The sequence below is a fragment of the Xenopus laevis genome, chromosome 9_10L, assembly GCF_017654675.1.
Source record: "Xenopus laevis strain J_2021 chromosome 9_10L, Xenopus_laevis_v10.1, whole genome shotgun sequence".
Classification (NCBI taxonomy): Eukaryota; Metazoa; Chordata; class Amphibia; order Anura; family Pipidae; genus Xenopus; species Xenopus laevis.
Genome location: NC_054387.1, coordinates 25,700,950 through 25,728,260, shown reverse-complemented (window position 1 = coordinate 25,728,260; position 27,311 = coordinate 25,700,950). Strand labels below are relative to the sequence as shown.

Below are 27,311 nucleotides of genomic sequence, written 5' to 3'. Positions count from 1 at the left end.
TTAACCAATGAAATTGCATATCATTACCCATTCTAACAAACCCCCTGCACAAATATTGACCCCGTGTATTTCAGCCCCATGATGTTCATATTAACCAATGAATTCCCAGAGCAGTACCTATTCTAAAAAAACCTGCATAGATATAAAACCATACAGATCTTTAAGACTCTATCAATACCACTGCTGAGTTATATCCCACCCTGCCCTGCACCTGCACATTTCAGCAGCCCCTCCACAGTATTAAATCACACTATTGGTCCGTTACCTTGATCAGAATGAGGCACAGGAGCACCTTCCCTCCCTCAATATTTGCCATAGAGATTCAAGAAAAACACAGAGACATATTTATGGGGAAACCAGTTCGTGGGAACAGGATTTATTCAAATTAAAAGTCAATTGGGTTCGGGCATCCTTAACAGCTGATGATCCCAGAAGAAGGCAAAAACCATAGAGTGCTTCGGCAATCTGCACTAAAGGGAAAAATTCCTTCCTGACTCCAAATGGCAATCGTATTGCTCCCTGGATCATGGCTTTATATGTATGTTTGAGAGGGAGGGTGCATGTATGTGCATGTGTGAGTGCTTATGTGAGTACTAATGTGGGTGCATGATAAGCGGGTAGGGGTGGGTGCAAGGGTAAGGGGGGGTGAGAGTGAGGGCAAGGGGTGGGGGTAAGAAGAGGGTGGGTGAAAGCAAGGGTAAGGGGTGGGGGGTGAGAAGAGGGAGTTCAAGCGAGGGTGGGGGGTGAGAAGAGGGAGTTCAAGCGAGGGTAAGGGGTGGGGGGGTGAGAGGATCGGGTTAAAGCAAGGGTAAGGGGTGGGGGGTGAGAGGAGGGTGTGTTAAAGTGAGGGTAAGGGTTGGGGGTGAGAGTAGGGGGTGAAAGCAAGGGTAAGGTGAGAGGGTGAGAGGAGACGGGTTTAAAGTAAGAGTAAGGGGTGGGGGTGAGAGGAGGTGGTGAAAGTGAGGGTAAGGGGAGGAGGGGTGAGAGGAGGGTGGGTTAAAGTGAGGGTAAGGGTTGGGGGTGAGAGTAGGGGGTGTAAGCAAGGGTAAGGTGAGGGGGTGAGAGGAGACGGGTTAAAGTAAGAGTAAGGGGTGGGGGTGAGAGGAGGGGGGAGAAAGTGAGGGTAAGGGGTGGAGGGGTGAAAGCCAGGGCAAGGGGTGGAGGGTGAGAGGAGGGGTGAAAGCGAGGGAAAGGGGGTAAAAGTAGGGGAGTGAAAGCGAGGGTAAGGGGTAGTGGGTTAGAGGAGGGGTGAAAGAGAGGGTATTTGGAGGGGGTGAGAGGGGGTGAAGCGAGGGTAAGGGGTGGGGGTGAAAGAGAGAGTATGGGGAGGGGGTGAAAGCAAAGGGGGGGTAAGAATCGGGCGGTTGAAAGCGAGGGAAAGGGGTGGAGGGGTGAGAGGAGTGGGTGAGAGTGAGGGTAAGTGGTGGGGGACGCGAGAGGAGGGAGATGAGAGCCAGGCTAAGGGGGGGTGAGAGAGCAAGCGAAAGAGGTACAGGTTTGAGAGAAGGTGTGAGAGCGAGGGTAAGGAGTGGGGAGGTCAGGGGAGGATGGTGAAAGCAAAGGTAAGGGGTGAGTTGGTGTAAAAAGGTGGGAGCAAGGATAAGAGGTGGGGGGTAAGAGGAGGGCTGAGAGCAAGTATAAGGGGTGAGAGGAGAGTGGTGAAAGTTAGGGGTAGGTGGGTGAGAGGAGGGGTAAGAGCAAGGGTAAGCTGTGGGGTGGCAGTGAGGGAGGATGCATGGGTAAGGGGGGTTTAGAAGAAGGGCAACAATACATGCTAACAATTTTAATCCATGAAACCATGTTACAAAATCAATGTCCACTATCTCCTCTACCTCCGTGTCTTCTATCTCATCCACTACATCCACCTCCATGTCCTCCACCTCATCCACTACGTCACATCCATGTCCTCTACCTCATCCACTACATCCACCTCCATGTCCTCCACCTCATCCACTACATCCACCTCCATGTCCTCCACCTCATCCACTACGTCTACATCCATGTCCTCTACCCTGTCCACCTTATGGAGGGCCATCTCAACTCCCCACTCTCTACACTCCACTCCCTACTCCCCACTCACCTACTCTCTACACTATCTACTCTCCACAAACCACTCCCCCACTCTCCTCGCCCCCTTCTCTCCCACTATTCCTACTTACCAGCACAGCCTGTACAGATGGAATATATACAAGCAAGGTTGGCTCTCCTAGAAAGAGAAAGGAAGAAGGTGGAATTACTTCTACTGTAACTTTAGTCATTTTTTATTATTGAAGGTTTTTGATTTATTTAGCATTTTATTCAGCAGCTCAATTTGCATCTTAAGCAATCTGGTAACTAGGGTCCAAATTACCCTAGCAACCTGCCTTTATTTGAATAAGAGACTGGAATATGAATAGGAGAGGGCCTGAATAGAAGGATCAGTAATAAAAAGTAACAATAACAATAAATTAGTAACCTTACAGAGCATTGGTTTTTTAGAAGGGAGTCAGCGACCCCCATTTGAAAGCTGCAAAAAGGGGGAAGAAAAAGCCAAATAATTCTAAAACTATAAAAAATAAATATTGAAAACCAATTGAAAAGTTGCTTAGAATTCACCATTCTATGACATAATAAAAGTTACTTTAACGGTGAACCACCCCTTTTATAAAGCACCAACAGATTGATACAGGTTTAGATACAAAGTTACCAAAAACTGATACAAGATGCATATCTCTATTGATGGACAGATGTTGCTGATAATCTGTATGTCTGCACTTGGTACCTGCACATTGTAAATAAAGTCCCCTGATGACAATATTAATAACATTGTCCCCTTTAATATCCCATAAAAAGTCCCCCATGATATACCCCCAACTTACTCCAATAAATTCCTGTCTGGGTCACTGAAAAATCTCTTACAAAATCTTTCTCTAAACTTGTAGCTACTCTCTGTCTCTCCAACAGTCAACTGTCCCAACTGTCACTGCTGTCTGCTCCTCAGGGAGTGAAATGCTGGGGTTGCCAACAGTAACAGTCCCGCCCACTAGGAGCCCCAAATATATCAGAACAGTGTATTGAAACTTAATACATTTAGATAAGTGTGTTCAATTAATGGAATAAAGAGAATCTACAACATACTTTTGGAACTTTTATCCCCCCGCACACACACCCAAATGTAAAACTGTCTACTTTTCCCCGGCATTCATACTATCTCTGGCTCCCATTAGGGTTGCCACCTTTTCTGGAAAAAATTACGAGCCTTCCTACATATTTATCTTTTTTCCCTATTAATAACATTGAGATCGATCATCATTTTTACTGGCCAGGTGGCAACCCTAGCTCCCATCAAGCTGAAACATGAGGCTGCCAACCTCTGTATTGTGTGATATACATGCCAACTCATATCTCTATCCATGGGCAGATGTAGTCTGTATGTCCTGTGCTTGGTACCTACACTTTGTAAGTATCCCCTGATAACATTAATAAATTGTCCCCTAATATCCCATAGAAAAGCCCCCCCATGATATACCCCCAACTTACTCCAATAAATAGTTGCCTGGGTCACTGAAAAATCTCCTGCAAACTCTCTCTCTAAATCACTAGCTCCTCTGTCTCTCCAAATCTCCCAACTGTCACTGCTGTCTGATCCTCAGGGAGTGAAATGCTGGGGGTTACTAATAGTAACAGTCCCGCCCACTAGGAGCCCCAAGCATATTATTGGTTAAGAACTCAGAGGGACAGTTAAAAAAAGCAGTGGATGGAAACCTAATAAATTTAGATAGCTTTGTTCAATTAATGGAATGTTAATAACTTTGTCCCCTTTAATATCCAATAGAAAAGCCCCCCATGATATACCCCTAACTTACTCCAATAAATTCCTGCCTGGGTCAGCTGAAAATTCTCTCTCTCTCTAAACTTGTAGCTACTCTCTGTCTCTCCAACAGTCAACTGTCCCAACTGTCACTGCTGTCTGTTACTCAGGGAGTGAAATGCTGGGGTTGCCAACAGTAACAGTCCCACTCACTAGGAGCCCCAAATATATCAGAACGCAGTTAAAAGAAGCAGTGTATTGAAACTTAATACATTTAGATAAGTGTGTTCAATTAATGGAATAAAGAGAATCTGCAACATACTTTTGGAACTTTTATCCCCCCCCCCCACACACACACACAAATATGAAACTGTCTACTTCTCCCCGGCATTCATTCTATCTCTGGCTCCCACAAGCTGAAGCATGTAGCTGCCAACCTCTGTATTGTGTGTTATTCATGCCAACTCATATCTCTATCCATGGGCAGATGTTGCTGTTAGTCTGTATGTCTGTGCTTGGTACCTACACTTTGTAAATAAAGTCCCCTGATAACATTAATAACATTGTCCCCTTTAATATCTCATAGAAAAGCTCCCCCATGATATACCCCCAACTTACTCCAATAAATAGCTGCCTGGGTCACTGAAAAATCTCCTGCAAACTCTCTCTCTCTAAATCACTAGCTGCTCTGTCTCTCCAAATCTCCAAACTGTCACTGATGTCTGATCCTCAGGAAGTGAAATGCTGAGGTTGCTAATAGTAACAGTCCCGCCCACTAGGAGCCCCAAGCAGATTATTGGTTAAGAACTCAGAGGGACAGTTAAAACAAGCAGTGGATGGAAACCTATTAATTTAGATAGCTGTGTTAATGGAATATTAATAAGATTGCCCCACATGATATACCCTTAACTTACTCCAATAAATGGCTGCCTGGGTCACTGAAAAATCTCCTGAAAACTAAATCACTAGCTGATCTGTCTCTCCCAACTCTCACTGCTCACAGTGAAAAGCTGGGGTTGCCAACAGTAACAGTCCCGCCCACTAGGAGCCCCAATCAGAAGCACAGTTAAAAGCATCAATGGCAGAAAACCTTTTGAAATGCATGAACTAAATACAGAGAATGGGAAATATAAAAGTGGTATAGGTATAAACTGATTGGTTTACCCAGGTTGAGGTTAGAAGTCTAGAACAGGAGGTTGCAGATCATTTTCTGGATGGAATTGAGCCTTCAACCCCAGTTCTGCAGGGCAGCAGTGCTCCTCATATACACTATATTCATTTCTGATTCATGATGTCAGGGGACAGGGTTAAGCTCACAAGCAAGATATACCCCAGCTAGATGAGCTACATACTGGTATAGAAGCAGCTATTTTCTAGGTTTGCTCATAGCCGATACTTAGACATATGCATACCTCCCAACATTTTGGAAATAAAAAGAGGGACAAAAAAGTTGGCGCATGTAACATGGCAAAATTGTGTTTGACCACGCCTGTTTTTGTGGCCACGCCCCTAATTACCATGTTCATTTTACAAAATTTGCCAGGTTACGAAAATTTTCAATTTTTACAGTTATTATAGTTTTGCTAATGAAGGTGAATTGCCCTTTAAGCTGTGAGTCTAACTTTTCCCAAGGGACCTGTTATCTTATATTACAATTGCTTATTTGCTTATCTAGAAATTGTTACAAAAGTATCTTATCTTCTGCTGTGGTTGTTCTGGGCTCTCTGCCAAAAGCCGATTAAGGTAGAATCTTTGTTTATTTTTCTGGCTGTTCAGTGCAGAGAAAAACGGGTCTTTCCAGTACAAATGAGGGACTGCAGGTTGAGCTGTCAAAAGAGGGACTATCCCTCTAAAAATGGGACATTTTGGAGGTATGCATATGTAGGTGAGGTTTTTCTAAACCCCAGGGATTGAGTTGGCCAGCTAGGCTGGGTCCTTTTTTCCCCAGAGTAGGACCTTTTTTCCCAGAGGGGAACTGAAAGGTTAGGCTCAAGATTAGGCAGAGTTTAGGATTAGGGAGTTGCTGGGAGTAAGAACTCCTTGCCCAGGCCATCTATAACAGCTTATAGTAACAAAGCAAATATTAATATAGCAGCAATAAAATATATCATGCAGAGTCTTGTAACAGGAACAATGGGACAGGGGCCACACTGTGCCACCTAGTGACAGTTTTAGAGCTCCTAAAGGGATATTATTGGCAGTAGAACTAGAACTAAGCTGATGAAGAGAATGGATGGTATCCGGTGTGGCCAAATTGGGGGTTGTTCATAGTTACATGATAACTATGTATAAATTTACTAGGGGGACCATACAATAAACTCTCTGATGCTTTATTCACCAGTATATCCTTCCAGCAGACACAAGGGACCCACTGAGATTAGATGAAAGGAGATTCCATCTTAACATTTGGGAAGGGTTTGTTACTGTGAGAGCTGTGAAGTTGTGGAATTCTCTCCCAGAATCAGTTGTAATGGCAGATTTATCAGATAGCTTTGAGAAAGGGTGGGATGACTTTTTAGCAAGTGAGAAAATGTAAGGTTACTGACATTAGCTCAGTACAGGTTGATCCAGGGACTGGTCCGATTGCCCCCATATGTAAAAATTCACTAAGTTTTCCCAGGAGCAGTAAACTCTACCTGCTGATTGGTTGCTATGGGTTACTGCCCTGGGCAAACGTAATGCCTTTTATTACATAACCCCATTGGAACCAAGAAGGAATTTAATTCTCTCTCGACTGGAAATAAAAATGGCTCTGGACATTTGGTTTTAACCTCCTTCTGGATCATGTAGCACTTAGGGAGCCTTCATCTGGTTCCTATTGTAACTGCGTTTAGCATTGGTGTTTTGAAATGTAACAAAAAAAATTGTGATTGGTCATTTTTATCACAGGCACTGATTAAACAGAGCTGGATTTCCAGTTCTCAGGCAAGAGTCTTTTTTAAAGGACCAGTAACATCAAATTTTTTTTTCAAAAATTCGTTAGTACATAACGAAAAAATAACACCAACACAAATTAAAATTTAAAATAGCAAAGCCTTTATTGAGAAATAACTTACAGAAACTCCACTTCCTGTCCTCTTCAGAAACGGCGAAAAGGCGACCATCCTTCCTGCAGCGCTCGATTTGTCCTCCCTGGCTAGCTCCAATATTCTACTGACAGCGTGTGAAGTGAGGTGAAGAGAGTTGAAGCTGCGGATCAAGACCCTGTGGCAACCGACACATGAAGACCTTTCTGCTGTACGAGTGCAAGAAAACCAACTGGTGCAGGCAGCCAAAGATGCAGACAGTTTCCTGGGAGCAAGCGGTTCACCCTCCACAGGCAGCGGATCGCTAAGGTGTCACCCGGCTGACTGAGAAGAGAACCTGGCAGAGCGACTTCAGGAAAAACTCAGGTTCCGGTTGAGAGACGCAGTCCTGATTCCGGATCTCTGTCCCCATGCCCTCCCGGTTGCACACAGTTGATCCCAGTATGGGACGACGAATGGGACGACAGTAGCTCCACTGCGGCCGAGGAACCAGCTGGTCCGACGTGTGGCAGTTACTCGGGCGGTTACCATGACTACGAAGGCTCCGGCAGCAGCAGATTCCGCTTATCCACCCGCTCCGACCTGCCGCCCAGCCCTTACTCCACCTCCATCGCCTCCTCACAAGCCCCGGGCAAAGGCTCAGCCACGGTCAGCCGCAACCTCAACCGCTTCTCGGCCTTCGTGAAGAGCGGCAGGGAGGCTTTCGTACTGGGGGAGGCGGCGGGGTTCGTGCATGACGGGGACAAGCTGTGTCTGGTGCAGGGCCGGACGGGCCTGAGTGGCAGGAGAATCCCTACCCGTTCCGCTGTAACATAGACAAGCCCACGAAGCAGACCAAGTTCAAGGGCATAAAGAGATACATCTCGTACCGACTCCTCCCCAGTCACACGGGGCTACAGGTTCACCGCCGCTACAAAAACACTTCGACTGGCTCTATACGCGTCTCCTCTACATGTTCCCCGTCGTGTCACAGCAGAAAGGTCTTCATGTGTCGGTCCCGCAGGGTCTTGATCCGCAGCTTCAACTCTCTTCACCTCACTTCACACACTGTCAGTAGAATATTGGAGCTAGCCAGGGAGGACAAATCGAGCGCTGCAGGAAGGATGGTCGCCTTTTCTGAAGAGGACAGGAAGTGGAGTTTCTGTAAGGTTATTTCTTAATAAAGGCTTTGCTATTTTAAATTTTAATTTGTGTTGGTGTTATTTTTTCGTTATGTACTAACGAATTTTTGAAAATTTTTTTTGATGTTACTGGTCCTTTAAGTTCTCTGCCAAACCCCTCACTCTTCTTTGTAGCTTGGGTGCCTCCCTTTCTCGGATTGCTTAGTTGATTGACAAGTCACCAAAGCTCTTTCAGCCAAAATGAAGGCGACGATTTCTGTTCCTCTAGAGGCCCCTGTTCCCATCTAACATGCTTCTCACTACATCTTTAATGCAATACAATTTGTAGTTGTTACTGTACTTCAATGAAAGCCAAGTGCAAAAATACTGCAGTACTTATCTGGGAAGCTGCAGTAGGAATAGAGATGGAGGGATCCCTAATGTGGGGGAACATCTAATGTATATGTCCATACAGCCCTTTAGCTACTTTTTAGCAACCAATAAGAAAATGGGACCATGGACCCTGGATAAAGAGAAAATCTGCATATCAGACTACTAAATGCAGGCCCCCTTTTCTCCCACTTGCAATAGTTCCCCTTTAATCTTTTCTCCTGGTTTTCATAGGGTCTATCATTCATTAGGGATATGTCTTGCCCAAAATACAAGCTGCAAGTGAGACACAGGAGAGAAGCATCCAAAGAGCAACCAGTAGTACAGAGTCCATATCTAAAAAAGCAATATGTGAAATCATTGCTGCTAATCAATGGAGGGAACCTGATACTCATTTAACGTCAGACAATAAATAGAAATAACATGTTAGCACTACAAATACACACAAATATGTGGATAGTAGGCACAAGTCATTAGGCTAAGGATCCCCCTACTCCCTACTTTTAACTTTACCTTAACTGTAACCTCCGCCCATACCTTTACCGACTTACAGGGAGCAGAGATTCAGGGCAAAACGCACTCTGTGACCCATCCTCTTGCTCCCTATCATGTGCAATAGTGGCGCTAACCCAGCCTCTCAGCTGAACTCAGACAAGACCGTGCAGTCTCAGTCTGATCCACGCTAGTGACTCTCCAAAGGTAGGCCTGCACTGTAAATATCACCATTTCCGGAGCCGTGCTGACGCCCAATGTGGAACCGCAGCTGCGTCAGGGGAACAACTATCTTTGACCTACACAGATAATGGCATTCCAGAGGAAGGCAAAAAACTCAGGAGCCTATAGCCAATTTGCATCCTGATGAAAAATTCCTTCCTGACCCCTCTAAGGCGATCGGTTCCAAGAACCCTGGAGTACCATACTTCGCTTCCATCTTCTCCTAGGGTGGGAGGGTGGGAGACAAAAAACAACAGTTAATGCCCGCTCTCCTGCTCTGCTTCTCCTTTTAACCCCTAAACCACCCCACGGCACTCCCCTCAGCTCCCTCCTCCCGCCCCCCTTTTTCCCGCCGAGACTTACTAGCCCATTGTTCTAGCCAAAAGGGGGGTGGGAGGGGTAGGAGTGAGGAGTGCCTAAACCCGTACAACCAGGGGGAGGGGGCCCCAGCCTAAATTCATTCGGCCCCACTAAGGGGCCTCTTTCCCACTAGGCTAAGGATCCCCCTACTCCCTACTTTTAACTTTACCTTAACTGAATCATAACATTTCAATTAAATAAAAACACAAACACATGAATAGTGGCAAAATCTGTGGAGGTCACGTTCTTTATTTACAAATTCACAAAAGGACTAGGCACCCCTGACCCACAGCTGCGGCTCCTATCATTTCCTCTGGGCCTCCGCCCATACCTTTACCGACTTACAGGGAGCAGAGATTCAGGGCAAAACGCACTCTGTGACCTACGGTTACCCATCCTCTTGCTCCCTATCATGTGCAATAGTGGCGCTAACCCAGCCTCTCAGCTGAACTCAGACAAGACCGTGCAGTCTCAGTCTGATCCACGCTAGTGACTCTCCAAAGGTAGGCCTGCACTGTAAATCTCACCATTTCCGGAGCCGTGCTGACGCCACCCACTGGAAAAATAGGGAAGGGTGCCTACTATCCCTTTTTCCATGGCCCACCTATCTGGCCTGTGACCTCCACCAGTCCTCCACAAAATTACCAATGTTTTTCAAAAACAAATCCAAACCCTCTCGTGATAAATGCACTCTATCGTATCTATAAAGACCTCTTTGCTTGTATTTTATATTCTCATGCCTTATTATCCCATTACCGGAGGAATACATGATTTTGTGCATGGCTCTGTTTACTTTCTTCCTTGCTTTCTCCACACCTTTAGGGTCAATTGCTCCTCTCCATTCTCCCCTTTGTATAATGTCCGACCATGCTATCTTCCTCACCTTCGGGTTTCCTATCACCTCCTCCATATCTTGTCTCATGGCCTCTATTAGTGCTGGAGTCTTTCCCACTGTCAAGTCATTTCCTCCTGCATGTATCACTAGCAGATCAACAAATTCACATTGCCGGAGGGTAGAGACCAACCTACCTTTCAATTGTTCCCACCTCATACCTCTCCAGCCCAGCCATGCAGTCTTCATGTTTTCCTCCGGTAACCCCCATTCTTGCCCTGCTGCATGTTTGCTTGCCCAATAAACAAATGAATGGCCTATGATCACGATTCTGCAAGGAGTTGTACCCCCTGCTGAAAAACATGAATTAACAGACATCAACCACAATTATACTCCTACTCTTTCCCTTTTACCTGTCGAATATATTTCTTAAACACTCTCGACCTCCATCTCCCTAGGTCTTTTATTCTTTCCTCACTATCTCCCCTCATTGCGGCCTCCGTTGCCGCCCCTATCCTGAAAGAATGCGACCCGAACTTACTTGGGTCCCAACCATTGGCCACCACTGCCTTCTTTAACACTTGGCTAAACTGGAAAGCTGAAATAGGGGATAAATCCTCGTGTATCAAAAACCACTGAAATCCCGCTGGCCTTACTCTCATGTACTCTTTTACTGCTCTCACTGGGCACGCTACCCCTTCTGTTTTTTCAATCCTAACCCATTTTCCCCTGCCCAACTGATCCGTTTTTGACTTAGCAATGTATACTAAAACCTCTTCCTCCTGTACCAAAACATGCTTAAGCATTAAACCCTTCCCCAGTGTCTTCTTAGAAGGAGGCACTAGTTCACTTATCCTAAATGCCCCCCCAAATGCTAACGCAAAAGTTGCTCTAAACAATATACACTCAAATTTGTTCAAACAAACTGTTTCTAATGACCTCAATATCAGCTGTAACCTACTCTCTATTATTGGTTCCCTTTTATCTACTCTTGTTCCTTCCATCCTTGCCCATCCTTTCATTATTTTTCTTACTACTGGGGAATGCGTTATGTCTATCTTCCCGTGCGCTATAGAAAAATGAGCAATTGCTGCTAATGCTGTACTTGCCCCCGCTTTTGACCTTCCTTCTTTTCTTAACTCTGTTAGAAATGCTAACAATACATTCACATTTTCGTCGTTCTTACCATCCTTGCAGAATAGCTGCCATCTTTCCATTCCCTTTTGTAGGTAGAAACAGTTTTTTCTGATACCGACCTTTCAAATAGATCTTCTAGGATTGGGTCACCAACTGCCACAGATTATCAGGGCATGCATGAGCTATTTTTGACGCATTCGGTGCCAGTTTAAAGAAAATATCCCACTTTTCCCTTGACAGTGCATCTGCTAATGTGTTTTGCACCCCTGGGACATGCTGTGCTCTAAAAGATATATTAAATTTCATGCACACCAGCACCAAATGCCTCAATAAGCGAATAACAGGCATGGAATCTGACGACAAGTTGTTTACCGCATAAACTACTCACATATTATCAGAAAGAAACTTAATTGCCTTATTTTCCAACTCTTTCGACCATAATTCTAGCGCTACCAAAATGGGGAATAATTCCAGCAAAGTTAAGTTTTTTGTCAAACCGCTCTCCTGCCAAGCCCGCGGCCACCTTGCCGCACACCATTGCCCTGCCAAGTAAGCACCAAATCCAATACTGCCTGCCGCATCCGTAAGCAACTTTATTTCCTGATTAGCCTGAACCTCCTTTCTCCAAAAACGAATTCCATTAAAATTCTCTAAGAAACTATCCCATACGACCAAATCTTCCCTCAACTCCTTTGTAACCCTTATTTTGTGAAAAGGCTTCTTAACTCCTGCTGTAGATTTCTCTAGCCTCCTATTAAAAACACGGCCCATTGGTATGATCCTACAGGCGAAGTTCAACAAGCCCAGGACCTTCTGCATGTCCCTCAAGGCTACCTTATTTGCCGATAACACCTTCCTGACCTCCTGTCTCATCTTTTTAACCTTGTCCTTAGGCAACCTGCACTCTTTAGCCTCTGTGTCTATTTCAATTCCCAAATACATCAGTCTTGTGGTTGGCTCTACTGTTTTTTCCTCCGCCACAGGCACTCCCAGCTCCCTTAGCAACTGCAAAAATATCCTCAAATTATTCTTACAGATATCAGATTTGCTAGGTCCCATAATCAAGAAATCATCCAAATAGTGTGCTGTAGCTCCGTTCCTTGTCCTTCTATCCAATTCAAGTACGTGCTAAACATCTCAAAATAAGAGCAAGAAATGGCACAACCCATTGGCAAGCAAAGATCAACGTAAAATTCTCCTTGAAAACAACAACCGGTTAATTTAAAGCTGTCTGGATGCAAAGGTAACAACCTGAATGCAGATTCAATATCCACTTTTGCTAACAATGCCCCTCCCCCTAACTTCTTCACTTCCTCCAATGCCTCATCAAATGATTGATATTGTACCCTACACTGTTCCTTATCCAAAGCATCATTGACCGATCCCCCTTCTGGGTATGACAAATGTTGTATCATTCTGAACTTCCCCGTCTCCTTTTTCGGTACTATTCCCAATGGTGACACCACCAAATCTGCAATAGGCTTCTCCCTAAATGGGCCTGCCATCCTACCCAAGCTCACTTCCTTCTCTATCTTCTGTTTCAGTGCCTCTGGATGATTACTAGCTGATTTCAAATTTTTTACTTTCTCGTTTGGCGGGGGGGGTTAACACTGGTATCCTAAAACCTTCTATAAAACCTTTTTCCAAAAATTCTGCTGTCTTCCTGTCTGGATAATTTGCCAAAGCCTCACTTAGCCTTTCCGTCTGAATTGGCGTTTCCGCTCTTCTGTGTAGCTGCTCGAAAAGGCTGCCTAAATCCCTGATTATCCCCCTTCTTCAAACAAACAATTACCTACCACATGCGAAGCTCCACATGATAAACATGCATGCTTAAATTTGCACGCAAATCCCCTACTACATCTCCTCTCATTGTACGCAAAACATACATTCCTCTGTTTAAATGCAGATCCCACTTTGACACTGCCAACTGCGTTACCTTCCCTGGACACCCATCTAGTCCACAAATCAATATCCTTCTGCCCAAAAGACAACATCTTACAACTGACCATCTTCTTCCTAAAAGCTCTGTCATAATCAAACCAGGATGACCCCTTGTAAAACAAATATGTATCCACTATCGTATCCATATATTTTATCACGTTCAAGCCCTGCTCTGGTTGCTTCTTTAAATACACGCTAGCAAAAACGAAAAACCCTTTCAACCAATCAAAAATAGACTTCTTTCTGCCCTTTTCAACTGTTTTTTCGCCTTCTTCTTTGGACTGCACTGCCTCCCTCGTTATCTCATATATATCCACAAATTTCCCTGCTTCTATATTTCTCACTACCTTTCTTGGCAAATGAGCAGATGTGTCCGTTAAAGCACAAGCATATGTGTCTGCTGCCCCCATAACCGAACCTACTACTCCGCTTTCTTGTACTATCTTCCCCCCCATACTCTTTCTAAAATACCGCTTCATGACTGCTAAAAAATTCTCACTCTCTGTCCCATTCTCTGAGTCATCTGAATCTGTTTCAGAATCAAAAACATTTTGCTCATTCAACTCACCAACAGATGCATCTCTGACGCCTCCTGCCGCTCTCACTTCCTGTGAAACCGCCACCTCCTTCTGTGCCGATTGTCCCGTTCCACTTCCAGGTCTCCGAGAAGGTCCTGCTTCTTCCATCCTCATTTCTTTTTCCTTCCTCCATTGCCGCCAGCTCTCCTCCTCTTCTCTATTTCTGAAATAGAAACTCGGCATCCCATTACCATTGTGCCTATAATCCTCCCACTGACTAGACCTCCCTCCCCTTACCCATTGCCTGCTCATGGGGAAAAATTGCATGTCATTCGCATATGCCTGTTCATATTGCCCACCATAAAAATCATAATCCCTTTCCCAACCCCCCAAACCATAACCATCCCTGGCTGAGACCATTTCACGGAACATTGGGACTGTCCCCATCCCGAAACCCCCATTGCCCCCCGGTCTGCACCCCCTGAGCCTGGAGCTCCCCCCACCTCTTACTGCTGGACCCATCCCACTGTGGGCCATGCTGCTGCTGGTGGTTGCTGCCTCCATCCCCCATTCCCCCTGGTCCCTAATGTACCCTCCCCAGCTGCGTCCCTCCCCCTCCTCCACCCACTCGCAATCCCTTTCCTCGAATGCCAGTCCCTCCCTTAGTGAACCGGGGTTGCCGAACTCCGGCTCCCTTATGTTGGGGCCTGAACGACCCTCTAAAACCTTAAGTTTGCTGGGTGCCTTGTGCCTGCTATGGGCCGTGGTCCTGCTGGAGCACCCAATCCTGCTGGGGGCCTTTTGCCTGCTGGGGGTTATGGGCCTGCTAGGGGCCGTGGGCCTGCTGGTGGATGGGGTCCTACTAGTGGCCGTGGGACTGCTGTGGGCCGAGGGCCTGTTGGTAGGCGTGGGCCTAATGGTGTTTTTTGGCCTATTATGGAGGTTGGGCCCTCTGGATGCCTTGGGCCCCTTGAGCGGTTTGGGCCCACCTGGGGGTTTGGGCCTGCCTAGGGGTTTAGGCCTACCTACGGATTTGGGCTTACCTGGGAGTTTGGGCCTCCCTAGTGGCTTGTGCCTGCTGGGGGGGCTTGCGCTGGGCTTACCCGGTTCCTCCCCCCTCCGGTTCCCGCTGCTCCGCCCCCCCGTTCCCCGCTGCCGGGTCCGCTCCCGTTCCCCCCCCCTAAACCCTCTTCAACACTCACCAGACTCTCGCCGGGAACTCCTGCCTCTTCGCTGACTTGCCGCCGACTGCTAGCCGAATCTTCCTCACTGTCGCTTCCGTCGTCGAAATCCCGCTCCCGATCTCGCGATGTTTCGGACCAACCGATCACTTCCGCATCTTCACCGCTGACGAACAGTCGCCTCTTCTTCGGCTGCGAAAGGAAAGCTCTTACCCCGCTCTCTTCTCCTAGCGAAGGCTCCCCTGCTGCTCCTGGATCTTCCCTGAACCTGTGGGGCCTGAGAATCCTCCTCTTCCCTCCAGCTGGACGAACCTGATTCAGCTCCATCGCGCACCTAGTAGGTAGAGACAAAAAACAACAGTTAATGCCCGCTCTCCTGCTCTGCTTCTCCTTTTAACCCCTAAACCACCCCCACGGCACTCCCCTCAGCTCCCTCCTCCCGCCCCCCTTTTTCCCGCCGAGACTTACTAGCCCATTGTTCTAGCCAAAAGGGGGGTGGGAGGGGTAGGAGTGAGGAGTGCCTAAACCCGTACAACCAGGGGGAGGGGGCCCCAGCCTAAATTCATTCGGCCCCACTAAGGGGCCTCTTTCCCACTTTACAGTACAATAGTTACCATCCCACCCACATAATCCACAACTGAAATACACTCAAGGCTAAGTACAGGGGACTGACCAGGGAAAGGAATCCCTTTTAATGTTGCAGGTTAAAAAACAGGGCCTGATCTACTAAGTAGCACTAATTCCTCCATGTAACAGAGTTGTGTCATATACTGTCAAACCAGACAGAAAGACTTGGTTTATCTGGACAATAATGTTTAGTAGTGAAAGGCTCTGGGAGTAGAATGAGGATCTTCTGGCTTAGACCAAAGATGGGAAAGTCTGGATGTATAAAAACTGTAGGCCTTGAGAAGCGGAAGATCCTGTAGGAAAGGGGCAGGCGGAGTGGGCTAAAAGAGTAAGGAATAAATAGAGTCACACATGCAGGATCTCCAGACCCTTTGTAATAAACAGCAATCCAGTCAAGCTGGGTGCTTGTCCACTGCACATTGATTTCTTTCTCTGCTGTGTATGCCAATATGGGACCCTCAATGGATCTTGGCATCTGCTGAATATCCCAGATTAGGGCCTGATGATCATCGTCATGGTAGAATGGCAACAAGGCAATTCCATGTATAATACCCCAGAATTCATGGTAGAATGGCACAAAGGCAATTCCATGTATAATACCCCAGAATTCATGGTAGAATGGCAAAGAGGCAATTCCATGTATAATACCCCAGAATTCATGGTAGAATGGCAAAGAGGCAATTCCATGTATAATACCCCAGAATTCATGGTAGAATGGCAAAGAGGCAATTCCATGTATAATACCCCCCAGAATTCATAGTAGAATGGCAAAGAGGCAATTCCATGTATAATACCCCCAGAATTCATAGAAGAATGGCACAAAGGCAATTTCATGTATAATACCACCAGAATTCATGGTAGAATGGCACAGAGACAATTCTAAGTATAATACCCCCCAGAATTCATATTAGAATGGCACAGAGGCAATTCCATGTATAATACCCCAGAATTCATAGTTGAATGGCACAGAGGCAATTCCATGTATAATACCCCAGAATTCATAGTAGAATGGCACAGAGGCAATTCCATGTATAATAACCCCCATAATTCATTTTAGAATGGCACAGAGGCAATTCCATGTATAATACCCCCAGAATTCATGGTAGAATGGCAAAGAGACAATTCCACAAATACAAGAGTCCTCTGCACTCAACCCATTATCAATATATTTAAGACAAGAGACATTTTGTGCATTCTGCTACTGAAAAATGCCTTACCCTTTAAACAAAACAAGGATTGTTTGTCCATATATTGCAATATATGTAAGCTGGCCAACTACGTCAAAGTCATCCCATATCTGGCCAGTCCTACGCTCAATTTTATCTGATTCATTAAGAATTCTATTGCTTCATTTTACAAAGTGAAGTTTTTACTTACTAGCTGCTTTCAAAGTAAAACTCCCATACTTGGCTGCCCTTTTATTAGACACCAGTGGAATCACCTGACTATAGCTGGGAAGGGTGGGAGCTGTTTTGTCTAAAGGGTAAGGCATTTTTCAGTAGCAGTATGCACAAAATGTCTCTTGTCTTAAATATATTGATAATGGGTTGAGTGCAGAGGACTCTTGTATTTGTCTATATGTATTTTGTGGTCACAGCCTCATTGCCCCCCGCCTAATGGTTTTAAAAAATAGTGGTGAGCACAACTTTCCCTTGTTTGTTATAGTTATACCGGAGCAGTGACCAGCTCCATGTTGTAGCTCCCACCCTTCCCAGCTATAGTCAGGTGATCCCACTGGTGTCTAATAAAAGGGCAGCCAAGTTTGGGAGTTTTACTTTGAAAGCAGCTAGTAAGTTGCAGGTAAAACTTAGTCCCTTTGTAAAATGTATAATGAAGCAATAGAATTCTTAATGAATCAGATAAAATTGAGCACAGGACTGGCCGGATATGGGATGACTTTGACGTAGTTGGCCAGCTTATATATATTGCAATATAAGGACAAACAATCCCTGTTTTGTTTAAAGGGTAAGGCATTTTTCAGTAGCAGTATGTACAAAATGTCTCTGTCTTAAATATATTGATAATGGGTTGAGTGCAGAGGACTCTTGTATTTTTCTATATGTATTTTGTGGTCACAGCCTCATTGCACCCCCCGCCTAATAGTTTTAAAAAATAGTGGTGAGCACAACTTTCCCTTGTTTGTTAAAGAGACAATTCCATGTATAATACCCCCAGAATTCACATTAGAATGGCACGGAGGCAACTCCATGTATAATACCCCCAGAATTCATAGAAGAATCATGGCACATAGGCAATTTTATGTATAAAACCCCCAGAATTCATGTTAAAATGGCACAGAGACAATTATATGTATAATACCCCCCAGAATTCATATTAAAATGGCACAGTGGCAATTCCCATGTATAATAGCCCAGAATTCATAGTAGAATGGCACTGAGGCAATTCCATGTATTATACCCCAGAATTAATATTAGAATGGCACAGTGGCAATTCCATGTATAATAGCCCCAGAATTCATAGTAGAATGGCACAGAGGCAATTCCATGTATAATACCCCCAGAATTCACATTAGAATGGCAAAGAGGCAATTCCATGTATAATACCCCCAGAATTCATATTAGAATGGCACAGAGGCAATTCCATGTATAATACCCCCCAGAATTCATATTAGAATGGCACAGAGGCAATTCTATGTATAATACCCCCAGAATTAATATTAGAATGGCACAGAGGCAATTCCATGTATAATACCCCCAGAATTCATATTAGAATGGCATAGAGGCAATTCCATGTATAATACCCCCAGAATTCATATTAGAATGGCACAGAGGCAATCCTATGTATAATACCCCCCAGAATTAATATTAGAATGGCACAGAGGCAATTCCATGTATAATACCCCCCAGAATTCATATTGGAATGAAAAAGAGGCAATTCCATGTATAATACCCTCAGAATTCATAGTAAAATGGCACAGAGTCAATTCCATGTATAATACCCCCCAGAATTAATAGTAGAATGGCATAGTGGCAGATTCACAAATGATACCCACTGAACACTTTTTTTTATGTACAACTGCCTCAGCCAGTGTCGAACTGGCCCACCGGGATACCAGGAAAACTCCCGGGGGGTCCAGGTGTTAGTGGGCCCTCTTGTTTCTAAACATTTGGCCTATTTCATGGTCATTCCCTATTTCTTTTTGGGGGAAAATGCTTAATAATGGGACAATATTGTAAGTATATATAAAAAAGTAGGAAAATAAAGAGGTTGAGTGAGGAGAGGAGGAATAATAGTTTGGAACGGTCCACTGTCTTAGGTTTTTCGGTGAGCCCAAGGTCTAAGGCTTTCTGGTGGTCCTCTGGCATCCCAGTCCAACACTGTCTTCCCTACAGTTGCCCAAAGCACAGGGAGCATGTGCTGGGCCACTGACACTTCTAACAAAATCCAAGATCCCAACTTTTATCATGATCAGGATCAAAAGGAAAAAAAACAAAAACAATCTTTTAGGGTTGCGGAAACTTCCTTACTACATTTTCCCATCCTCCACAAGTAATTTTAATGTAATATAGCTCTATATACAATATAGCTAACGACCACAATCTTCTAATGAACCACGAGAGATGTTTATCCGGCTATCTAGTTGTTTTACATTTCCTAGCAACCTGTGTGCGTGCCCTCCAATTCGTCCAATTGCATCCAATCGGAGCGTTCGGTGACGTCAAGTGGGGCGATTGGTCTGTTTGACGGCGTTCTCTATTTAACCTGGTAACGAAGGTATGGAGTGTTTGTGTTATGCTGCGTGGGTTGGGTTTGTTTCCTCATCCGGGATGCTGACTATAGAAGGATATGTGGTGCAGGGGATAGTGGGTGCTGACTGGGTCCTGTAAGGATATAGGATGCAGACTGGGTTATAGAAGGACAGTGTTGAATGGGTTATCTAAGGATATGGGATGCAGCCTGGGTTCTGTAAAGATATGGGGTTCTGACTAGGATATATATAATGATATGGGGTGCTGACTGGCTTATATAAGGATAGGGGGTGCTGATTGGGACATTTAATGATATGGGTTGCTGACTGGGTTATATAAGGATAGGGGATGCAGACTGAGTACTATAAGGATATGGTGTTGTGACTAGGATATATATAAGGATAGAGGGTGCTGACTGGGTTCTGTAAGCATATGAGATGCAGACTGGGTTATATAAGTATATGGGGTACTGACTGGGTTATTTAAGGGTATGGGTTGCTGACTGGGTTATATAAGGATAGGGGATGCAGACTGGGTTCTGTTAAGATATAGGGTTCTGACTAGGATATACATATAAGTATATGGGGTGCTGACTGGGTCCTGTAAGCATATGGGATACAGACTGGGTTATATAAGTATATGGGGTACTGACTGGGTTATTTAAGGATATGGGTTGCTGATTGGGACATTTAATGATATGGGTTGCTGACTCGGTTATCTAAGGATATGGGATGCAGCCTGGGTTCTGTAAGGATATGGGGTTCTGACTAGTATATATTTAAGGATATGGGGTGTTGACTGGGTTATATAAGGATACGGGCTGCTGACTGGGTTCTGTAAGCATATGGGATGCAGACTGGCTTATATAAGGATATGGGGTGCAGAGTGGGTTATAGAAGGATAGGGGCTGCTGACTGGGTTACATAAGGATAGTGTTGAATGGGTAATATAAGGATAGGGGGTGCTGACTTGGTTCTGTAAGAATATGGGATGCAGACTGGGTTATTTAAGGATATGTGGTGCTGACTGGGTTATTTAAGGATATGGGTTGCTGCTTGGGACATATAATGATAAAGGGTGCTGACTGGGTTATATAAGGATAGTACTGACTCGGTTATATAAGGATATGGGATGCAGACTGTGTTCCGTACGGATATGGGGTTCTGACTAGGATATATATAATGATATGGGGTGCTGACTGGGTTATATAAGCAAATGGGATGCTGACTGGAATATACAAGCATATGGGCTGCTTACTGGCATATACATAAATATGGGGTGCCGACTGGATAATACAGGGATATGGTATTCTGGGTGGGATATTTAGAGTAAACACGTACGAGGGCTATTTCAGGGATGTGCGGAGGGAATAGTAGAATTGCTGGTATAATCCCCTGTCAGTCCCAGTAATGCCCGGTTTGGCATCATCTTCTCACAGGTACAGTGCAATGGTGAGACAGTTTCCTGTAAGTGGCCCAGTTGCTATGGCAGACATGCTGGATCCCTACACCTTTGATGCCCCTTCTACATACATTAACTTTAGTTCTTTCCATGAGGATCACAATGCTGACTCCTGGTTAGGTGAGATTCCTTGGGGATCTAGAATGGGAGGGGCGTAGAGTCAAGTATTGGCTGGGAATTGGGTTGGGGGGATCTGTATATTGAATGTGATGAAGTGTTTGGCATGAGTGCTGCTGGAGGTGCAGACTATCCCCTGGGTGAGCCTTCCCCTGGCTGTTTGAGTGCACCCTTGTTTCATTCTTTGGGTTAGAACTCTCCGTGTGGCAGCCTCTCTAGTGCCTTGACTCCTCCCTCACATTTGCATAGCTCAGATTTTCTTTGCTCAGACTCCCTGAGTTGCTTAACATTTGGGCAGGCTCCCTACACCAACATACTTATATGTTGTAAGGAGGGACTCTATGCGCACCTGTATTGTAGATCCTTTTAGCTGTTAACTCCTGTGTGTGCCATGTCCTTTGTTTCTGATTTCCAGTGCCCACGTGTGCCCTTTATTTTCTAATAGGAGCATTGCTAGGTGCATAGCTGTACCTCTCTCTCTACCTAAACACATCTGGGCCCCTCATCTCATTCTGTTGCTTCCCCTCTTCTGCCATTTTCATTTGTACATTTAGGCCCTCTTGATCTCTGTTGGTTTTCTCTAATAATCCCCACTTGCTCTACCCTACTCTCCAATCCTTATGCTCTTTCCATGTCTTCTCTTTACAGTACTGCTGCCTGCATATAGGACTTACTTGTGTAGGAAGAGCTACCAATACAAAAATAGCCCTGAACCAAGAAATTAAGTTAAAAAAAACTGACACAGCCACTGAGAAATTATCTTCATTCAATTGATGATGCCTTCCAAGGTTGTTTCCATGTCCTACAGTGTGGGAACATCTACTCTATAGTCTGCCCATTCTGATTGGTTACCAAGGATATAAGGGTCACCCCTAATGTCTTTATTGTAACCTAGCTCCAAATGCATGATGTAATTGAGTGTCAGTGGCATGGACTCCTGGGCTACTTCGCTAATAGTAGTTGTCTGACTTTTAGGTTCAAGCCCCACTTGGAGGTCAGGGCCCTTTGGACATAAGATTTGATATATAAAACATTGGTGAATTGGGAATTCGCCCATAGTTCCAGCAACATAAGTGCTCACTTCCAGACCCCACTCTCTGATCTTCTAGATATTCCTGGAAGCATAAAATCAAATGGGCATTCACCCCCTAACTGGACATCTATCCAAGTGGCTTGGTGGACTTGGCCTGAGGACCAGTTTATACCACATATGTAATCTGTTGCCAATTTTTGTTCTGCAGACAGAGTGACCAATGCACTTAATACTCCCCCAAACCAGAGGCCACGCTTTGAAACTTCTGCTGTGAATTCTGGTAAGTGACAAATAAATGTGTTTCTGCTGGGAGTGTAAGGGACCCCAATGCTGATACAGTGCAGCATGAATATATTAGCATGTTCTAAAGAAGCAGCCTTACAATTGGCAGGGGGCATTAGGCTGCTCCAGTTAAACAAGTCTGTTTCCTTTAACAGAACACAAGCGCAAGGTGTTGACAACCCTTTCAAAGGAGGCAGTCTCCAAGAGTACTATACATTTTTGTGATGTGAAATCTCCGTCAATGCGGTAAGTTGTTTTTTTTTTTTTTGGGCTTGGGGACAATGCTGTGTACCTGTGTCACAGTAGTTTGCTTTATCTGTCATATTTTACAGATTCATTAGAAACACTAGACACTGGATGAATAGAATAAGCAGCAGATGTTTTTGATCTTGATTAAGATTATAAGACTAAACCTGTTTAAAGGAACAGTAACATCAAAAAAGTGTTTTAAAGTAATACAAATATAATGCAGTGTTGCCCTGCACTGGTAACACTGCTGTGTTTGCTTCAGAACCACTACTATAGTTTATATAAATTAGGGAGGCACCAAATCCAGGATTGAGTTTGGGATTCTGCCTTTTTCAGCAGGATTCGTATTCGGCCGAATCTATCGCGAAGGATTTGGGGGTTCGGCCGAATCCAAAATAGTGGATTCGGTGCATCCCTAATACAAATAAGCTGCTGTGTAGCAATGGGGGAGTAACCTGAGAAAAGGCTCAGGTTACACAACAGATAGCTAATATACTCTGTAGAACAGGGGTCAGCAACCTTTACTATCAAAAGAGCCATTTTGCCCCCTCTTCCACTAAAGAAAAATAGTCTGGAGCCGCAAAACATAACACAGTTTATAAACTTTTAAAAGTTGTAACCTTTTTTTTAATGTTAACTGTTACAACAACAGAATACAACAAACAGAAGTGCAGTGTGTATGTGTAGGCCTACTTTGAAATAAATTAAACACTGAATAGCCCTATTAAATGCTACTGTTCTCATCTGTTTAATGTGACTTCTGTTTCTGAAGCTCCATGATGATTTTCCCTCTGTTGTCTTGCGTGTCTTGTCTTGAGTGTGTGACCGTGGTAAGGACCATGATGAATCATATTGCTGCGGCTCGGTCTTGCCTGTCACTCCAGGGTCGTCTGTACAGCCCTCGCACCTGCTGGCGGCTTCCTGAGTGTGCTACCGCGATAAGCTGACCGCTAGCTTACCGCGGTCGCACACTCAAGAAGCCGCCAGCAGGTGTGAGGGCTGTATAGATGACATGTCAAGCAAAGCCGCAGGATAAAGAGCCGCATGAGGCTCCGGAGCCTGGGGTTGCCTACCCCTGCTGTAGAACATAATGGTGTTATCTGTTATCCACTATTTAACCTGTGCCATATAGCCTTTTTTCAATCTCCACCCCAGCAGTTAGTTTATATAAACTATAGTAGTGTTTCTGAAGCAAACAGATCAGTTTTACCAGTGCAGGGCAACAGTACACGATATTTTCATTACTTTAAAACACTTACATTTTTTGGTGTTACTTAAAGGCCTACATTTCAAACACTTAAAGTGTTCCTGCACTAAAAAGATTATACAATGAGAAGCAGTGGTACTGGCACACAAGCACTTCTCATTTTGCTGCTCCTTCTGTTGTTTACTTCTCTTTTAAAGGACTAATTTTCCTTTGGCGTTTTCTCTGCTTTTGATTTTTTCTTTCCTCTTTCTGTCCCATGTTTTTTAACACACTCCCTCTTCATATAGGTTCTGCTATGCCATTATTTATCCATCTGTACCCTATTTTTTTTTCCTTTAGATAAAGCAGCGTTTTTACATATATTTTGTTTTTATGTTTTGAAACCTGTAATGTTTAAGGGGTTGTTTCCTTTCAATACAGTGAAATCCGATTTCTGCTATGCCATGTTATCTTGCTTTTCTCACCTATCCTCATTTCTCCCTCCAACAGATCAACCAGGCTCATTATTATTATTATTATTAACATGTATTTATATAGCGCCAACATACGGATTTTTCTCCATCCAAGGCTCATGTCCAGGAAGCATCGGGAAAAGCTTCTCATAAAAATGAGAGAGTCAGATCTTGAGAATGAGCCACCACAGGCTGACTCCCCGCTGTGCAAACTAAAGGGGTATGTATGGCTACTGAAACTTCATCAGCCCCAGTGACTGACCACTTTCCTTCCTGCTGAAGTCTGTAGAAATGATTTGTTACCATTCTCTGCTGGGGCCCAGTAACTCAACCTGCTCAGGAAAGAATATCTGTCTCATGCATGTATGGTGCGGTGGGGGTTTCATGCTCAGCAAAGCTACAAACCACTGATATCAAGATCCATATTGCCCTTTATGGGAAAAGGCTGCTGGGCTGTTAACTTGGATGCAAATAAAGAATCGCCCTTTTGAAAGGCTCATGTGAGTCACAGCCTTGTCTATCTATATTACCCTAAATAAATCCATATATCTTCTCTGATCCTATTATACCTTTGTGGAGAATATATTACAGCTGTCTCCATCCAAGTTGAGGGGAACATTAGTTCAGCACTGCTCCTGACTACATGATTATTACTGTAAAATAACCACCAAGTTGTACAGTGCTGGAGCCTAATGGATTGGTTCCCAGTAGATATGTGTCATTGCCTATTTACATATGTCATACAAGTTTCTTTTCAGGAGTAGGAATGTGCTGGTGAAGCCTAAAATTGCAGAACAGCAAGAGCTTGAGAAGATACAAGAACTTCAAAAGAATCTCAAGAAAAATGAGCATTCCATGAAAGCTGCCATAACTAGAGCAGGTGTGTACCTGTTGGTGGGAGCGACTATATTTTCCTGACTGTGTACAAAATAAGATATACCCTCATACTGTACTCAGAACATTCCTTTTGTATTTGTACATATGGTAGGCAGGAGCCATATTTTTTCTCATTTGACCAATGCTGTCTAACTGGTGTAATCCCCCTGTATTGTTCACATCTGTAACACCTCTTTTGTTCACAGTCCGGTACTGTTCACACCTGTAAAGCCCTGCACTGTTCACATCTCATTCAAACTGCTGGAGGGCCTCCAGTACTGTGAAGCACTGTATTAACTGTTCATTTTAAAGTGGTCCTGATAGGTTTCTGTCTCCTGCAGTATTCTGCCTTCCCCATGCTCCCTGTGTCGGCCATACTCTTCATGCTCTATGATCCTTGTGTGTGCCATACTCTGCCTGCCCTATGTTCCCTGTGTGTGCCATACTCTGCCTGCCCCATGCTCCCTGTGTGTGCCATACTCTGCCTGCCCTATGCTACTTGTGGGACATGAGCCTGGTAGCATTTGTTCTGGGGGTTTGTTAGCATTTGGAAGTTATTAAGGGCCCCTAAGGTATTTAATCATGTACTGTGTTATCCACAGGGGAGGAGGCATATGGATTTAAGGGTATGTCTTAAAATGACTTTAATGTTTCACATATTCGTGATGAGTGATATCCCTGCAGTGAGCACCAATCGTTTTGTTTTTTTGTTCTTTGATGTGCTACCACCCTGAACTTGGATATGGTCTTAAAAATTCTTGTGGTAACATGGGTGTGATTTAAAGTGGATATGGATTAAACACTGGTAAAACTTAGGGCCTCTGTACCACAGTGTTTTAGACAGTACAATATGAGGGTATAACTAATTGGCTCTGTGTCTATTGCATGGCTTCACCCCCCCCCTTCTGTGTCTCAGGTCAGTCTTGGAATAATGGTGACCCTCCAGTCACAAAACCAGTGGATTTTCTCTGTAAAACCAATGATCAACTTGAGCATGGTTCCAATCAACCTGAGAGAAATGACTGTAACATGGTGAAATTTGTTGCATCACTAAGGAGACACCAACCGCTATCGGTGAGTTTAGCAGTGTGGGGGTTATCATTGGATTTGTTGTGTGGGAGCACAAATGTAATTTACTTGGGCTGTACCCACAGGTTCAGATTCCTAAACGAGGATACACAATCCCAAAACCCTTCAACCTGTCACAGGGAAAAAAACGAAAGCGTGAGGAGGCTTTGGAATCCAGTGCTGAAAAGGTTATATCTTTCTCCAAAAGAACTCCCGCACCTTATTGCCTGCATGGCCACCAGAGGGAGCTCGAGGAAGAGGAGGTGCCTGTTATCAAAGCCACTCGTACGCCACATTACAGGGTCCTATTTAAACCCAAACTTTTAGAAAAGAGACAAGTGGATCATAGGCGGAGGGTGACTTTTGAGTTTGGGAAGGCTAATCAAAGATCAGCAAAAAAAATTTCACCTACCGGAGGTGCAGGCCTTCAGAGCAGTTGGGGGAAACAATAGCATTTTTTAAAGCAAAGTCCCCTATAGAGTGCTATAGTCACCTTATTAAGAAAATGTGTGTGCCCCAATGAGGCCTTCCATACCAGGAGGTCCCTCCCAGTGAACAAGCCACAGTGCTTAAAAGAGAACTGAACCCTAAAACAAAATATGGCTAAAAATGCCATATTTTATATGCTGAACTTATTGAACCAGCCTAAAAGTTCAGCATCTCTATAGCAGTGATTTCAAACTTGTCACAGGAACTCCCTATCTTTGATTTTGTTAAAAGTCTTTTACACGCACATGCTCAGTGAGCTTTGAGCAGCTGTTTAGAAGCTAAACGTAGGAGTTTTCACAAATCAGAAAATAGGTAAGACTGTTAACTGATATTACGAAGCTGGTGAATAAATTATGATGCTAATTGTGCTGGTTTCTGTGCTGCTATGTACCAATAATCCGAATTACGTACTAATCAGTAGAGATGTCGCGAACTGTTCGCCGGCGAACTTGTTCGCGCGAACATCGGGTGTTCGCGCTCGCCAGAAGTTCGCGAACGTCGCGCGACGTTCGCCATTTTGGGTTCGCCATTGTTGGCGCTTTTTTTTGCCCTCTCACCCCAGACCAGCAGGTACATGGCAGCCAATCAGGAAGCTCTCCCCTGGACCACTCCCCTTCCCTATAAAAACCGAAGCCCTGCAGCGTTTTTTCACTCTGCCTGTGTGTGCTGAAGAGATAGTGTAGGGAGAGAGCTGCTGCCTGTTGGTGATTTCAGGGACAGTTGAAAGTTTGCTGGCTAGTAATCGTTTTGA

The 27,311-nt window shown here is 44.6% G+C and overlaps 1 protein-coding gene across 6 annotated transcripts; it reads left to right on the top strand.

The window, feature by feature from the left end:
- Positions 1 to 17,371: 17,371 nt before the first annotated feature.
- On the top strand, positions 17,372 to 26,923 carry LOC121398120 (targeting protein for Xklp2-B-like). Of its 6 annotated transcripts, none has more exons than XM_041576717.1 (9): positions 17,372 to 17,416; positions 19,236 to 19,351; positions 20,765 to 20,907; positions 22,146 to 22,217; positions 22,375 to 22,465; positions 24,213 to 24,347; positions 24,886 to 25,007; positions 25,920 to 26,077; positions 26,158 to 26,923. In XM_041576717.1, exons 3-9 carry the CDS (start codon positions 20,775 to 20,777, stop codon positions 26,521 to 26,523), a joined length of 1,077 nt encoding a protein of 358 aa, XP_041432651.1. In that variant the 5' UTR covers positions 17,372 to 17,416; positions 19,236 to 19,351; positions 20,765 to 20,774; the 3' UTR covers positions 26,524 to 26,923. The 6 variants fall into 6 exon arrangements, with proteins under 6 accessions (XP_041432651.1, XP_041432655.1, XP_041432654.1 ...); XM_041576721.1 differs by lacking the exon at positions 17,372 to 17,416 and having other exon boundaries at positions 18,792 to 19,351; positions 26,158 to 26,286; positions 26,319 to 26,923; XM_041576718.1 differs by lacking the exon at positions 17,372 to 17,416 and adding an exon at positions 24,165 to 24,173 and having other exon boundaries at positions 18,794 to 19,351; positions 24,243 to 24,347.
- The last annotated feature ends 388 nt before the right edge of the window (positions 26,924 to 27,311 follow it).